The 15,634-nt window shown below is 35.0% G+C and overlaps 1 protein-coding gene across 4 annotated transcripts in view; it reads left to right on the top strand.

Moving 5' to 3' along the window:
- TNNI3K (TNNI3 interacting kinase) overlaps positions 1–15,634 on the top strand; it is a 290,431-nt gene that overhangs the window by 29,037 nt on the left and 245,760 nt on the right. For 3 of the 4 annotated variants that reach the window (XM_058716964.1, XM_058716963.1, XM_058716966.1), the window contains exon 5: positions 4,686–4,796. The exons of the other annotated variant lie outside the window; for it this stretch is intronic. In XM_058716964.1, coding sequence (XP_058572947.1) covers positions 4,686–4,796 — 111 coding nt within the window. The remainder of the gene's footprint in view (positions 1–4,685; positions 4,797–15,634) is intronic. 4 annotated transcript variants of the gene reach the window in all.

Genomic DNA, 15,634 nt, shown 5'->3' with positions numbered 1-15,634 from the left:
CTGACTTTGGCTCAAGTCATGATCTCACAGTTCGTGAGTTTGAGTCCCACATCGAGTGATCTCAAGCCCTGCTCCGGGTGAGCCCTATTTCTCTCTCTCTCTCTCTCTCTCTCTCTCTCTCTCTCTCTCTCTCTCTCTCGCTCCCCTCCCTCCCTCCCTCTCTTTCTCTCTCTGTCTGCCACTCACTCACTTTAACCCTCTCTCTCAGAAAAAAAAAAAAAAAAAAAAAAAATCATGACATACTTTCTCTTACATTCCACAAATTTCGGCTAAATAAGAAAAAATATATAAGAATAGTTGAGATTGGGGTGCCCGGGTGGCTCAGTCGGTTGAGCGTCTGACTTCAGCTCAGGTCATGATCTTACAGTTTGTGGGTTCGAGACCCGCGTGGGACTTGGTGCTGACAGCTCGGAGCCTGGAGCCTGCTTTGGATTCTGTCTCCCTCTCTCTCTGCCCCTCCCCCACTCATGCTCTGTCTCTGTCTCTCAAAAATAAATAAAAATGTTAAAAATTTTTTTTTAAAAACTTTAAAATATTAGTTGAGATTACTAGAATCTGCCTGATAAATATTTTATATATTCCATTTTTTACATATAATTATTTTAATATAGTCTAGTACAGTGCTTGTCAAAAGGTAGATATTCATTAATACATATTTGTCAAGTTAAAGAGTATCCATCTTTCTACTGATTTGTACGAGTTCTTCATATATTAGATACACAAACCACTTGTAAATTTTACATATTACAGATGTTTCTCTAATTTTTAATTTATCTTATTGTATTTTTAATCGCTTTATTTGCCTAAATTTATCATATTTTTCCTCTACTTTAAAAAATGATTTTGTGCTTAAAAAGACCTCCACTTCCTGCATTGCCTACCCATCTGCAGAGAAAAACATTCTAATTTTTCATTTACCTCAGAGACTATTCCTGTCTTTAGCCTCACCATTTAAAATTAAAAGTTATTGATGAAGTTGGAATTAATTCCCATGATTTTTTTTGTTGTTATTCCTGGAGAAAGCAGAACTCATAGACATTTCCTGTTTCCAGTACTGCTTTAGAGTTTTCCTATGTTTTATTACTTTGATTATTTCAGTGGGTAACTAATGAATCAGAGGAAATGAAGTTGTGGGGAGGAGGCAAGGGGAAAGGAGAAACAGAAGTTAGATGATGGAGTCAAATCACTTGCTTATTTGGAAGCTTTCACTGAGGACCAAACTGAGCTCCAGTCTTCTATGTCCAATGGTGATAAGTTTATTGAGTTATTATTTTTCCAGGTACCTTTTAAGTACTTTAAATGTATTATCACATCAGTTGTGAATGCACAGTTTGTATGTGTATCACATCAGGAGATGCAGTTAATGTCCCCTTTATTGAAAACCAACGAACTTCATGTGAAGAGGTTATGTAACTTGCCCCAATTGACACAGTCATTGGCAGAGCTGGGATTCTAACTAGGGAGGTAATTCTAGTACCCACAGTCTTAACCTTATGTTGTAAGTGTCTCAAACTTAACATGTGACAAATTAAACATTTTATTTCTCCCCCAAACTACTTCTTCCTAATTCTTCCCTAGCTCATGTCATTCTGTTAGCTATTGCACTTGGGAAAAATTCGAACACCAAATACCCTGGTCTGCAAGACTCTATGAGATCATGTGGCTTTGACCTCATCTTGAACATTATTTTCCTTTCTTGTTTTTTTTTTAAGCCTTCTCTTCAACACTGGCCTTCAAACACACTAAGTTTATTTCCATCTTAAGAAATTATATGTTTCACACTAGCTGCTCCCTGGCCTTTAGTGGCCATCCTTGAAATTGTGGCTTGGATTTCTCCTTTTTGGTATTTACTACATATCTCAAGTGCACATTTACCTCAATGAAGCTTTCCCTGATTACTCAGTTTAGAGTAGCCCCTTTATCATTTGCCTGTTTTCCCTCATAGTCATTGGTACTGTATCATTCCATACATTACTTTTTACGTGTTATCTCTCTACTCTTTCATACACACAGTAAAAATATAAGCTCCATGAAGGCAGAAATTTAACTGTCTTACTGCAGTGTCTCCACTGCTCATAACAGTGTTTCACATACTATATATGCTCAATAAATATTTGTTAAGTATATGAAAAGTGTATTGAAAAGGAGAATAATGTCATAAAAACTGTGTGTAAGAATATTTATTTGGTAGCAATATGGAAAATGGGCTGCAGTGGGAAAAGGCTTCATCAAGGAGACTAGTTAGAAGGTTGTAAAATGGAGGGTGATGTTAGAAATGAGAAGAAATATAGGAAGTACTAGTAAGTTAAAACCAGAGGAATTCTGAAACTGATTGAGTGGAAGAGATTTAAAGTCATTTGGAGTAAGAAAATGTCATTAACATGAATAAGAAATACTAGAAGATGACAGATAACACTGAGAAAATTATGAATGGTATTTATAAGAGCAATTTTGGATTTTTAATTTGAGATGCTATTGATAGGCAGGATGCATAGAATTTGGACTTAGAAGATCTGGACTAAAGATAAAGTTATCTGGTTGTGTAAGAATTACCAAAGGTGGCATTTGGAATGAGAAAGTAGCTTGGGCCTAAACTCACTTTTTGGAGGCAGACAGAAATAAAGAAGAGGCAAAGAGAAAGAAATCAGGAATATATGGTTTTAAGACAGCAAAAGAGGTAAGGATTTTAAGAAAAAAGAGATAATCCGACTATAGAGAGGAGATGGAGGATTGACATTGGGTTTGGTGAACAAAGTTACCTTCTGAAACTTGAGGAGGTGATTCAGGACCATGGTGAGTCCTCATGTCTGAGGTGGAAGAAACTAGCATAGTGATTTCTCTTGATAATATAAGGCAAGGACAAAGGGAGAACCGATGGTGTGAGAAAGAGCAGAATTCAATGTGTAAGGAGTATAGTGAACTCAGTTGGGATTATGTAAGATTTGTGTATACATGGCTAGGGATTACTAAAGAAATGAGATCGGAGCTGTCAACAGTGAGCAGCAATAACTTTATTCAGAAGCTTGGAAAATGAAGCAAGGATAGAGATAACTGTAAGAATAAGCTTCAGTGGAATAAATTTGTTTTGTTCTGTTTGTTTTGTTTAAAAGAATGGAGAAGAGGAACCTGGGTGGCTCAGTCAATTGAACGTCTGACTCTTGATTTCAGCTCAGGTCATGATCTCACAGTTCCTGAGATGGAGCCCTGTGTCGGGCTCTGTGCTGACAGCACCGAGCCTGCTTGGGATTCTGTCTCTCCCTCTCTCTCTGCTCCTCCCCTGCTCACTCATGTGGGATTCTACCCCTCTTTCTCTCTCAAAATAAATAAACATTAAAAATAATAAAGAATGAAAAAAAATAATAAAGAATGGAGAAAACTTAAGTCTCTATTCTGAACAAAGGGAGTCAATGGAACAGTAAAGAAACACAAAATCTTTAACTTACTTAGTAGAACAGATGTACAGAGTAGAGAATTTTGAAACTATAACATTAATTTTGCTATTTGGAATTCTTTACCAAAGTTTTTTCACTTTTTTATAATTTCTCCTAGACCTTCAGTTATGTATAACAGGATTAAGAAATCAAACTTTTTTTTTTTAATGGGAGGATTTTCTTAACCAACAGTATTTGAAATAATACTTTCATGCATAAATGCAGTGGCCTATCCCATGAAGACTTGACTTTCTTGCCACAGAGTATGTTTGAGATGTTGGTGGGTCAAATATTATACAGAAGTTGTGGTTTGAATTCTTGCTTCGAGTGAGAAATAATCTTCTCACTCAAAAGAAAGAAACATGAAGACCTTTCTTTGCATTCCCTTCCAGCTGTGGGGTTTTATGAATATATGACCCTCCATATCACTCTTTTGAATGTTCTGACTTATAAAATAAGGTATAAAATAATAACTTTTCATAGGGTAATTTTAGAAAATATTTTTTTTATTTTTATTGTTTTATTAACCATCTTTGAAGTCTTATCATATACCAGGTTTAAATAAGTTAATGCATCTGAAAGGTTAATTACATAATAAAAATTCAATGAATGTAAATTGCTATTAATATTGTGAAAAAGTTCCTTGTCTCTCCAAAGACAGAAATACAGTGCAAATAATAGTATGAGGAAAGTAAGGACCCCTTTGGCCATTGCATAAATTATTCTAACTTAAAGGCCTAAATACTACTTCAAACATTTTCACTGTTAAAATAAGTGAAGTTAAGAAAGACACTACTGATTGATTATATGTAGGCCCATGACACTATGTGTCATTAATTATGTATAGGTGCTATGACACATATGCAGAGAAGAAACAATTACTGATTACCATGAAATAATCCCCTGCAGTCAGTCCAATATCACAGTTGCTGGAGAAGCACATTTGTTGGAGTGACCTACACGTAAGATTGAGTTGAGTTTTCAAGAACCTCACCATAGGTAGTGTCCTTTCTATCTTTCATGGTCCAATGATAGAGGATTGATTGTAACTGAATAGCCCTGTCATTTGGTCCTACATTTCAACCATCTCAGAGTTGCTCTCTGCTGTCTCATGTGCTCTTATGCCAGAAATCACACTTAGGTTTTCTTTGAGCACCTGAACTGGCTGACAGTTAGGGATCAATATATCCTGTTGCACAGTGTCCAAACCTGCTATTAGTAGAAAAGTAACACTAAAGATGTGTTTCCTTACAGGACAGTGCAGAATTGATCACTTCCCTGCTTCACAGTGGAGCTGACATACAGCAGGTTGGGTATGGTGGCCTCACTGCCCTACATATTGCTACAATTGCTGGTCACCTGGAGGTAAGTCTCACCTTGATCACCTGTAACAAACCTGACTCTTTTAATTCTTGTGCTTAACTGTTTTTAAAGGCTGGCTTTTAGGAGCTGGTTTATTTTTTAGCTACTGAACACATCATTTATTTGGAGGGTCAAGTTAAGCTATATAAATGTTCTTTTGATAGTCAATTCAGTCTGTTTTGTAACAATGTAATCAAACACCAATTAATATAAAGATGGCTGGGTACACACAGGCTATATAGCAGTGATTAAGAGCATAGGTTTCAGGGACAAAAAAAAAAAGAGCAGAGATGTTGGAGTCAGGCAGTTCATTTTCCATCACTTGCTGTGTTTTCCTCAAGCAAGTTACTGTACGTGATGATATCTCTGTTTTCTTCATTTATAAAATAGAAATAGTAATAGGCGTATTGTAATTATTAGATTAGACAATCCATATAAAGCACTTTTCAGATTGCTTCATATAGAGTAAATACTCAGTAAAAGATCATTCATTCATTCACTTATGTATTAGTTGATTTATTAAGCATCAGTTGTGCTGTAGATACTGTTCTAGCTCCGAGGTGAGAGTAGCAGGAAAGACAGGCAAGATTCCATTTTCTTGGAATTTAGTTGTAGAAAATGAGACAGGCAATAAAAGAAAGAAAACATATAACATCACTAGTGAGTACTAGAAAAATAATAAAACAAAGTAAAATGAAAACAGAGTGGAGAAATGGGCACCATTTAAAATAAAGTATATGGTAAAACTGTATATAAAATATATATGATAGCACATGCAAAGACCCTGTGGCAGAAAAGACTCAGGTGTGTCTGAGTGATATGAGTGAGCCAAAGTTGTTTATGTGGTATGAGCTAGAGATAGAGTGATGGAGATTGAGATCAGGTGGATGCTTACAAACCAGATCACAAAGTATTTTAAAGCTCATGGGAAGGATTCTGAGTCATGTCTTAGATTTAATTGTTGAAATATTGATTTCATACATACAAAGCACTTTCATTTGTATTACTTATTTAATTCACTCACAAATTCTCATGAAACAATTTTTAGCAACAGTGCCATTTGATAGATATAAAGATATAAAACCACTACTCTTGTATAGTAATTGTCTTTACATATTGCAAATCCACTGAAAAAAAGAGCCATGTCTGGAATCCTGGTCATTTTTCTCAAAATTTCACACTCTATTAGTTATGGTAACCATGGTACCTTTATTATTAAACAGTTATCTATTTCTCCCTTTTAGTCACATTGCAAGTTAAATTGTATTTTCCTTGCTAACACACTCACGCACACACACACACACACACACACACACACGCCAACTGTGAACAAATAGAGCTGCATATCATATAAAATACATAAAACTTATGAAGTTGGTGTAATCTACTTCCCTTAAGAGTGTCACTTTAAGGGGCTCTTACACTCGATAAATATTGACATATTTCATCGAGAGAAAAATCGTTTCCTTCGTGCTTACATTTCCACCCTTTATATCTTATTTCCCCCCAAAATAAATCTTTTGGTGAGATTCACTGTAATTATAAGTGAATCTGTGTTATTTATGAGTAAGGAAATTTTATTAGAATCACCTAAATAACTTTTCCAAAAAAGAAACCGACTGAGGCCAGTAATAAAGTAAATGGAAGGTAAATTTTAAGGAGTCTGGGTGGAAGTTTTATGGGATAGACATAAAGTTCCAGTGAGATACATCCAGCCTCTTAATGCCGGGAAAATGGCAGAATATGTTTTGCAAAACAAAATCCTTTTTGTCTAGTGCTGAGCTGATTACATTTGTCAGGGATAGAATTACAACAGGGTCAAAAGCAAGGTGGTTAAGAGCCTGGTCTCTTCTTCTCCTACTGAAATATCTATTTTCTTACTTATGTAAATCATAGTGTAGAATGAAATATAATTCTACTAGCCTTAGGGAAAAGTTTGCCAGAATAATTCCAAATATGTCTCTAGTCTTGTCTTGCATTTCTTTATGGGTTCTCCAACTTCATTAGCTGTTGTATAACATTTTGTGATTTTTGTAGACAATTACTGATGGTACATAAAGCAGGTGTATATTCATTAACCTTTATTCTCTTTTTATCTAATAGATGAATTAAGTTACAGGTCGGATAATAAAACAAAATGGTATTTAAAAACCTGTAAGTTTCATATTCAAAATACAAAATTTTTCTCTGAATTATGTTTTCAAAGCTATTAATTGCAATAAATACTTACTATTAATGTATTTTCTTCCCTACTCATATTCATTCATTTAATAAATATTTTTAGCCTCTACTTTTTCTATAGCATAGCGTTAGAATATGGGAATGATAGAAGAAAACATGTATGACATACTTTTTCCTTCTAAAGGTATTATAGTGTAGCTGGACACACAAAATGAATACACAGGAAGGGGCACCTGGGTGGCTCAGTAGGTTAAGCATCTGACTCTTGCTCTCTGCTCAGGTCATGATTTCACAGGTCATGGGTTCGCGAGCTTCGCATCAGGTTCTGCATTGGCAGCATGGAGCCTACTTGGGATTCTCTCTCTCTCCCCCTCTCTCTGCCCCTCCCCACTTGTGCTCATGCATGTGCTCCCTCTCTCTCTCTCTCTCAAGATATACAAATAAACATTAAAAAATGAATCTACAGGAAGAATTATATAAACAATTCAAAAGTAAAATTGTAAGGAAGGAAGGAAGGGGAAAGAGTCAAAGATCAGAGTGAGTTTGATAATTAGAAACAATTAGAAATGTGATAATCGCATAGCAAAGAATGACAACACAAAATGAGAAGTGTTACGTGTTCACTGGGAATAGAAATCAATGTAGACTGAAAGATTTGGGGAAGGATTTATGAGAGGGGTTTTGAAGTTGGGCTGAACTTTAAGGAGTGGTAAGAACTTGACAGAAAAAAAAGAGGAATCATGTCCAGAAACTGTAAGAAGAATGAGCTGAACACACTTAGGAGAGAGTGAATGTAATGACAAACAGGTTGTGAAAAGTCCCTTTGGATGTTAGGAATGGACCAGACTAAGGAAACTGAGCATAAAAGTCCAAGGAGTTTCATTCAACTTAGTAAGCATATATTGTAGTTTATGATGTACAACACACATGACTAGATAGATAAGGAGATAAATAAAACAAATAAATCCCTGCTCTTTAAAGACATTTACAGCCAGTAGGATTTTTTTCTAATAGGAAATAAGGAGCCATTGGGACTTTTTGAGCAAGAGAATGATTGGAGTTTTGATAAGTAATGTATTGAAGAGGATTTCTCTGAACAAAGAATTTACTATGGATTCCAGAGTGATGATATGATGATTAAACAGAGAGAGATAAAAGATTGGGTAAAGGAATCAATTTGGAGGAGAACTCAATTAGTCCCAACATGTTGATCTGATGACATCCAAAGTTTCAAGTGGAAATGTTCCTTAATCATTTATAAATATACAACTAGCATTCAATGGAGAAGTTGGGGTTTAATGTAAGGTTTTGAAAATTATATGTGAAGAGATGATATTTTAAACCATAATAGCTGAAAGTTGTAAATTGGGTCTAATAGATAGCCAGGACTGAGCCTATCTATAGAGACTTGAGGACTTGCTGCCCCATTGAGGGACAAAGATGCATTGGTCACAGTGGAATGAAGAAAACAAGGATATTGTACTATCACAGTAATTAGGACTATGGAGTCTTTCAGTAAAGGATCCTGGGTATCAAATGGTGTAGAAAGTGCAATGAGAACAATGGGATAAAATACATATAGCTCTACTTATTATACCAAAAATTTAGATGCTTATTTCACTCCTGTTTTTCACTCTTGGTTAGCAGAGATGGTAGCAGTGAATCAGTGGGAGTTCCCTTTCATTAGTAGCCACTTTCTTTCATTGCCCACCTGTCTCTGTGCAACAATAAGTGATGCTAAGTCTGACAGCCCTCTTTGTCTACACATATCAAATTCAGAACCTCCATTAGTGTCTCAAGTGTGTTTGTCCTCCCATAATTGTGAATTCTATTAAACAATTTTACAATAAAATTTACATTGACTAGGCAGCTGTCTCCTTCAATAATAGAAGAGAACATGTGCTGTGGATTCCTGGACATGCTGATTGCAATTTGAGAACTCAGATTTAGATTTACTGTGCTTTGAAAAACAGGCAAATACTAGTTATCCTGGGTCTCACTACTTCTCCCTGACCTATCCATCTATCAATACATGTACATATGCTGCTTTACACAAGGCCTAAGATCCTTTCAGCAATTTACAAAAATGAACTAAACCCTCTTCTCCCCTTTAAATCCAAGGGGCACATGAGTCATATGTTCTCTCAACCATGAGAAATGAAAAATATTAGCTAACATTTGTTAGTGCTTTGGTATTCACATGCATTGTCATTTGGCTCTCCTGTTAGATAGTTACCATTAGATTTAGTTTATTAATAAGAAAACTGAGGATTAGAGTAGTTCAGTGGCTTCCACAGAGCCATTCAGGCAATGAATAAATGAGATGAGTAGGACCCACACCTGATTATCTATTTCAAATCTGTAGTCTTGTGTATAGAAGGACAATTATTCCCTTTTGACTCTTGCCTGTGTTGCTAAAACAGACTTACACTCATAAGGCACAAAAAATATATTCATAAAATAAAGCATAAACTGAATATCTTACTATTTAAAGCCCAGATGTTGCTACATATACAAATAAATCAATATTAAATTAATTCAAGAATAGCTTTATATGGCACTTAGAATATTGGCACCAGAACCCATGGAGGTATAATGCATATGTGTGAGAATACAACACACACATACACCACACATACACACACATATCCCCCAAGTGTAAAACACTTTATACTTAGTCAAATAATTCTTTTAAAAGCTGTTACACTATGATACTTCATACAGTAGTTTCTAAAGTTATCAAGAGACAAATCAATTATCTGTAGCTGTAGACAGCTGTTTGAATAGCAAATAGAAAAGCATGTCTGGGATGACACAATATGTAATGTATAGGGATTGGGGAGTGTTTTATTTGTCACAGAAAGTCACAGTTTCATATACACTTTGTGCAGGTGAGAGTATTATTTTTGTAGTTGAATTTATTGTATCCTACCTTATCCTTTCTTCAGATTGTAAACACTTCTCCAAACACTGCTTCAGAAAGCCTTCCTAGTTATTTTGGAATTTATTTCTGATTTCAAGGAAATGCAATTGATGTTGTTCCAGTTCATTCTTAACTAAATCATCTGAATGTTTCAGGAGAGAGTTTTGTTTACCAAGAAGCTTCTAACTCTCTCTAAGTTATTTCTTTTAAAATGGCTTTAGTTTTCTTCCCAAAGGCACAAACAAGTGAATGCTTGGAATTATAAAATGTGCTCTCTCTCTTTCTCTGCCTCTCTCTCTCTCTTAAAGAGATAATGTACTCAGGAGTAGTATAACTAAAAAGTATTAGACCTGTCTACAGTCTTATGAATAGGCAATCGTCCCTTATGAACTTCATTCGGAATTAGAAAAAACAGAACCCTATGTCATTTCACAGTGTGCAACACCATTACCTTGTCTCTGGTGTCTCCCCAAATTTTGCAAGCAGAGAAACAAATATTACATGAAGATCATGAGCTACTACAATTCAGGTACAAAAAGCATAGATAGCAAGGGCCAAATATACCAGTTAATGCACATTATTATAAATGATTGTTTAAACATCACCTAGTGAATGCCATTAATGATTGATAGGTATTCTAATTACCATTCATTGGCATTAACTTTAAAGTTGGTCTGAATAGTCATTTGCAGTTCTGTGATGCCAATGTTTAATATACCTTCCTATCAAATGGCTAAGTCTGAAACTAAATATTTATTATACAAATAATCTTTAAAAACTGAGACCTGATTTAGGAACAGTACATCTCCTGTGGCCTTCAAAAGTGGTTTTCTCAGAAGTCAAAACCAGAAGTTCTATGTCCTAATTGCTGAATGTGCTACAGAGCATACTGTTTATTAAAGGCAAGTATTAAAGGCAAGGAGACAGTCTCCTACTGTTTTTGGTCTAGAGACTGAGACAAGATCATAGACCATGCATCACAGTCAGTAATCTTATGGTTTCAGAAGAGGTACCTTGTGTATGTATCAATTGTAATATTGATACAAGAGGGCATTAGCTTGAGTGTCATTTTTTTTGAGGGGGGGGCATTTGAGTCTTTGCCAAAGGTTCTATTAGCTATCATTAAACATTAAGTATTGCTTTTGGGGTAAGGTAAAAGAGCATAAGCAGGAAAAGCTTTATAGGCTAATAAAAATGTAAATGAACTATTCATCAGCCTGCTACCATGGAAAATGATGAAAGAAACATTACCTGAGAAATTAGATTCATAGATAATTGCTAATCAAATCAACCTGAATAAGAAATCCCTTTGTAACCATTCAGCATTTTGTGTGAATTTACCTCTCTATGCCAACCCTTCTGTGCACTGAATTTGATTCCAATACCCTAGGTCCTCCATACATTTTTAAAAAGATAGATATAGAGATAACATATATATATGTTATGCAGTATGTCATATGTTATGCAATGTGTCAGCTAGGCAGAAGTAATTTCTGTGCTAGGTATCTGTGACAGTTGATAAGAAACAGCTGTATATTTTGATGCATGTGCATTTAACCTTCTTTTTCAATGCCATACTCCCTACCAGGAATTTGAATGCTGAGTTATGAATCAAAGCTTCTATAGCTTGCTTAAGTCACAGCCCCAGAGTTTCAGAGCTTCTAAGCTCCCTGTGTCCTAAGCAGGCAGGAAATTACTACTCTTCTCCCCCTCAATTAGGAATACATTGGAAGACCAATATTTTCTATCTGATCTTTAAATACAGTAGTAAAGTAGATGGTGAGTACTACCTACTTTCTCTCAGGGATGATTCATTCTGGGATAGTATTTAGGGAGTAGAGGACTTTAAGTATTTTATCTTTTCTGAACATTGTGTGAGTTATTCTCCCTATGGCTGCCTTTTGTGGATCTCAAAAGAACCTTTAGAAAGTTGCTGAGGTTGGACGAGTGAGAGTGAGAGGCTAGAGTCCCCATGAGTGACTCTCAACAGTTGCGCTCTGTCACAGCATCTCTCTTCTGAGGTGTCCCTCAAAGACACTCAGCACCTCTGCCTCTTATCCCTTATTCTTGCACAACTGAATATCAGACTAATATAGCTATTATAAAGCAGGGAACTGTTAAGGAAATCACACAAAGCTTTCTAGAGTTACTCTGAGATGTAATTCAAGTACAACCACTTGGAGCATCTTTAACCTTGATGCCCTTTTACTTTGTTCTGTGCCCTGAAGTAGGCTACTAGCTCCCTTAGTTCTGGGATGAGCTGTCTCATAATTACTGCAGATTTCCACACCTGAGAAAGATCCTACCAGGAGTTGAAGAATCATTTTCATAATACTTCCCTGAAAGGTATTCATCAAGCTATCCAGGAAACTTGGGGGGAAATTCCAAATTAAATAAGACAAAAGCAATGGATGCAAATCTTTTGTCTAGAACTATCAAAGACATTACTGGTAGTGATCAATATGTTGCCTCATTCTGTCATTCATACTGTCATTATCTTACTCTTTATTCACAGTGTCATTATCTTCCTGGACTTCCTGCAATAGTATTCTGACTTATAAGGCCTGTCTTCCAATCTTTTACAGTCCTATTTTATCCTAAATACTCCTGAAATTTTGCCAGGTTCTCTAACATGTGGCTTTGATTGAGTCATTCCTCTGACCAAGAGACTTGCTTATCCCAAAACACACCCAGCAGGGATTAAGTGATAGTGATCTAATTCTCCTACCTTTTCAGCCATGGGTTTTCATACTTTTCATTTTGCAGCCCATGCTCTAAATTCAGTGAACTGCTATGCATTTATATTCCCTATGCTTTTTATTACACTATAGTCTCTTTATAGTTTGCCTCTCCCACCCATCCTCAAAGTTCAGCTAAAATGCCACTTTCATTAAACTGCTGGATTCCTTTAGCTTGAGGTGTTTCCATGTTTCTAACCATGGTACTTTTTCTATACCTTTCTCATAGTATTTAACACTGCCTGTTTTATAAACATGGTTATATTTTACTATTTTATTATATAGTTTTCTTGAGCATAGGAACTGCATGTTAAAATCTCTATATAGCTCTCACAGATTCTAGTATGGTGCTTTTGCATATACTAGTTTTTTTTTTTTTTTTTAACTTAGAGCATTTCTTTTTTTTTTATTTCTTTTTAAACTTTTTATTTATTTATTCATTTAAGTAATCTCTACAGCCAACGTGGGGCTAGAACTCATGACCCCAAGATCAAGAGTAGCACACTCTTACAACTGAGCCAGCCAGGTGCCCTGAATATAGTAGGTTTTTAATAAATGTTTGTTGAATGACTAAATTAATGATTATGCAAGTGTTTTACAAATCACACAGAATGAGGAAAATGATTTCTCTTCTCCATAAATGCACAAGAGATTATAATGATATCTTTAATAAGGAAAGTAGCTTACAAAATCACAAGCAATTTTCATAAATAGCTTCATACAAATTACTCTTAAAAAATCTATAAAATGAAGTAAGGGGGAACCTGGATGGTTCAGTCAGTTGAGCATCCGGCTTCGGCTCAGGTCATGATCCCACAGTTTGTGGGTTCGAGCCCCGTGTCGGGCTCTGTGCTGACAGCTCAGAGCCCGGAGCCTGCTTCCGATTCTGTGTCTCCCTCTCTCTCTGCCCCTCCCCTGCTCTCACTCTGTCTCTGTCTCTCAAAAATAAATAAATGTTAAAAAAAAATTTAAATGAAGTATATAGCCTATACAAACAAAAATAATGATCAAGTTTTGTTTTTAAAATTTTCTCTTTGCCCATTCAATATCTTTTTTTAAAGTTTTTATTTATTTTACATATTAATGTTATATGTGTTAATATTATTTTCTTTATTATTTTAAGTTAAAATTTAAAAATAGTAAAATACACTTTCATTTAAGCTAGAACTCTCTTTTTCTTCTCTTAATATCTATTGGTGGAATTCTGTATGTTCTTATTTTTTTTCAAGTTTTTATTTCAATTCCAGTAAATTTTTATTTAAATTCCAGTTAGTTAACATACAGTGTTAGTTTCAGGTATACAACTTAGTGATTCAACGCTTCCATACAGCACCCAGGTCTCATGACAAGTGCACTCCTATTTAAAACATAATGGAGGAATTTGGACTTAATCTATTAAGTTTGATCTAACAAAAAAAGTAACAGAGTTTAAGTTTATTCTACTCCACAAAAAACAAGCCCAACATACCCATTAGGGAGCATGGTTAGTCTTTGAGATCTGCATGTCTCTCTCTGTGACTTGGCCGAAATTTCCTAATCTCCATTCTAATCAGTACTGTTGTCTCCAATCTCACATGTGAATTGTGCTTTCTGACATAAAATCAGTTACTGACTCACAGCAGCCTCAGCACTGATAGCTTGTGATCCATTTATGAACTGTCAAGATAAATAAAGATCTTCAGATTATTTATATCTGCTTTTTTTCCCCAGTAAACTTGTACTTAGAGAATTACTATATATCTAATCCCTCTCCAACTTGATTTTATGTCTTTTAGCTTAATTGGTTGCCAAACTGAATATACAACTTTCACATTGATGATGCAAGAAGAGTGGAAATGTGTTCTTCCAATAAGGAACGTGAATTGGTTTAGATGGTGGCACTCCCATCAACAAGTGTGATAACATAAATCCTTGAAATCCAGTCAATAAATTCTGGAACAGTAATATTTTATAGCAAAAGCCTTGGAAATTTTTTTAGCACTTCCTTCTTTTTGGCGAGTAACCAAGTCTAAACCCTCATTGGAACTTCTGGAATTGTTGAGATTGTGTCTAATATAGATAGCCAAATCTTTTAAATCAGAGTTTAAATAAAATTTGTAATTGAACAAAACCCAGTACCAGTATATGAATAATAAATTTATTTTTGTTGTACTGCTGTCAAAATTATGATGAAAACTCTCTGTGTTTTGGGCCTTAATATTTTGTGTGTGTTATGATCCAGCAAACTGACTTCTAGAAATTTATTTTATGGAAATCATAAGAGATTAGATCGTAAGGGTGCTCATGTAAAATAAATAAGAAAAACAATCTAAATGCCAAGAAACAAATATTGATTGAATCAAGATGATACATGGGTACAGGGGGATACTATGCAGTCATTAAACATGGCCTTGCACAAGTGTATACAGTTACAAGATGTAAGGTAGTGGTCCTGTTTTATTCTTTTGCACGTAGCTGTCCAGTTTTTCCAAAATCATTTATTGAAGAGATTGTCTTTTCCCCATTGTATATTCTTCCCTCCCTTGTCATAGATTAATTGACCATATATTTACAGTTTTTTCTGGGTTCTCTATCTTATTCCAGAGATCTATATGTCTGTTTTTGTGCCAGTAGCATACTGTTTTGATTACTCTAGCTTTGTGGTATGTTTTGAAATCAGAAAGCATGATATGTCCAACCTTATTCTCTCTCAAGATTGTTTTGGTTGTTTGGGATCTTTTGTGGTCCCATACAGATTTCAGAATATTTTGTTTTAGTTCTGAGAAAAATGTTGTTGGTATTTTCATAAAGATTTTATTAAATCCATAGATCACTTTGGGCAGTATGGATAATATCCTTATCCATGAACACAGAATATCTTTTTGTTTATTTGTGTCATCTTCAATTTCTTTCATTAGTGTCTTATAGTTTTCAAAATACAAGTCCTTTTACCTCCTTGGTTAAATTTATTCCTAGGTATTTTATTCTTTTTGATGTGATTGTAAACGGGATTATTTTCT

The sequence above is a fragment of the Neofelis nebulosa genome, chromosome 2 (genome assembly GCF_028018385.1).
Source record: "Neofelis nebulosa isolate mNeoNeb1 chromosome 2, mNeoNeb1.pri, whole genome shotgun sequence".
NCBI classification, from domain to species: Eukaryota; Metazoa; Chordata; class Mammalia; order Carnivora; family Felidae; genus Neofelis; species Neofelis nebulosa.
This window is presented reverse-complemented; position numbering and strand designations above follow the sequence as displayed.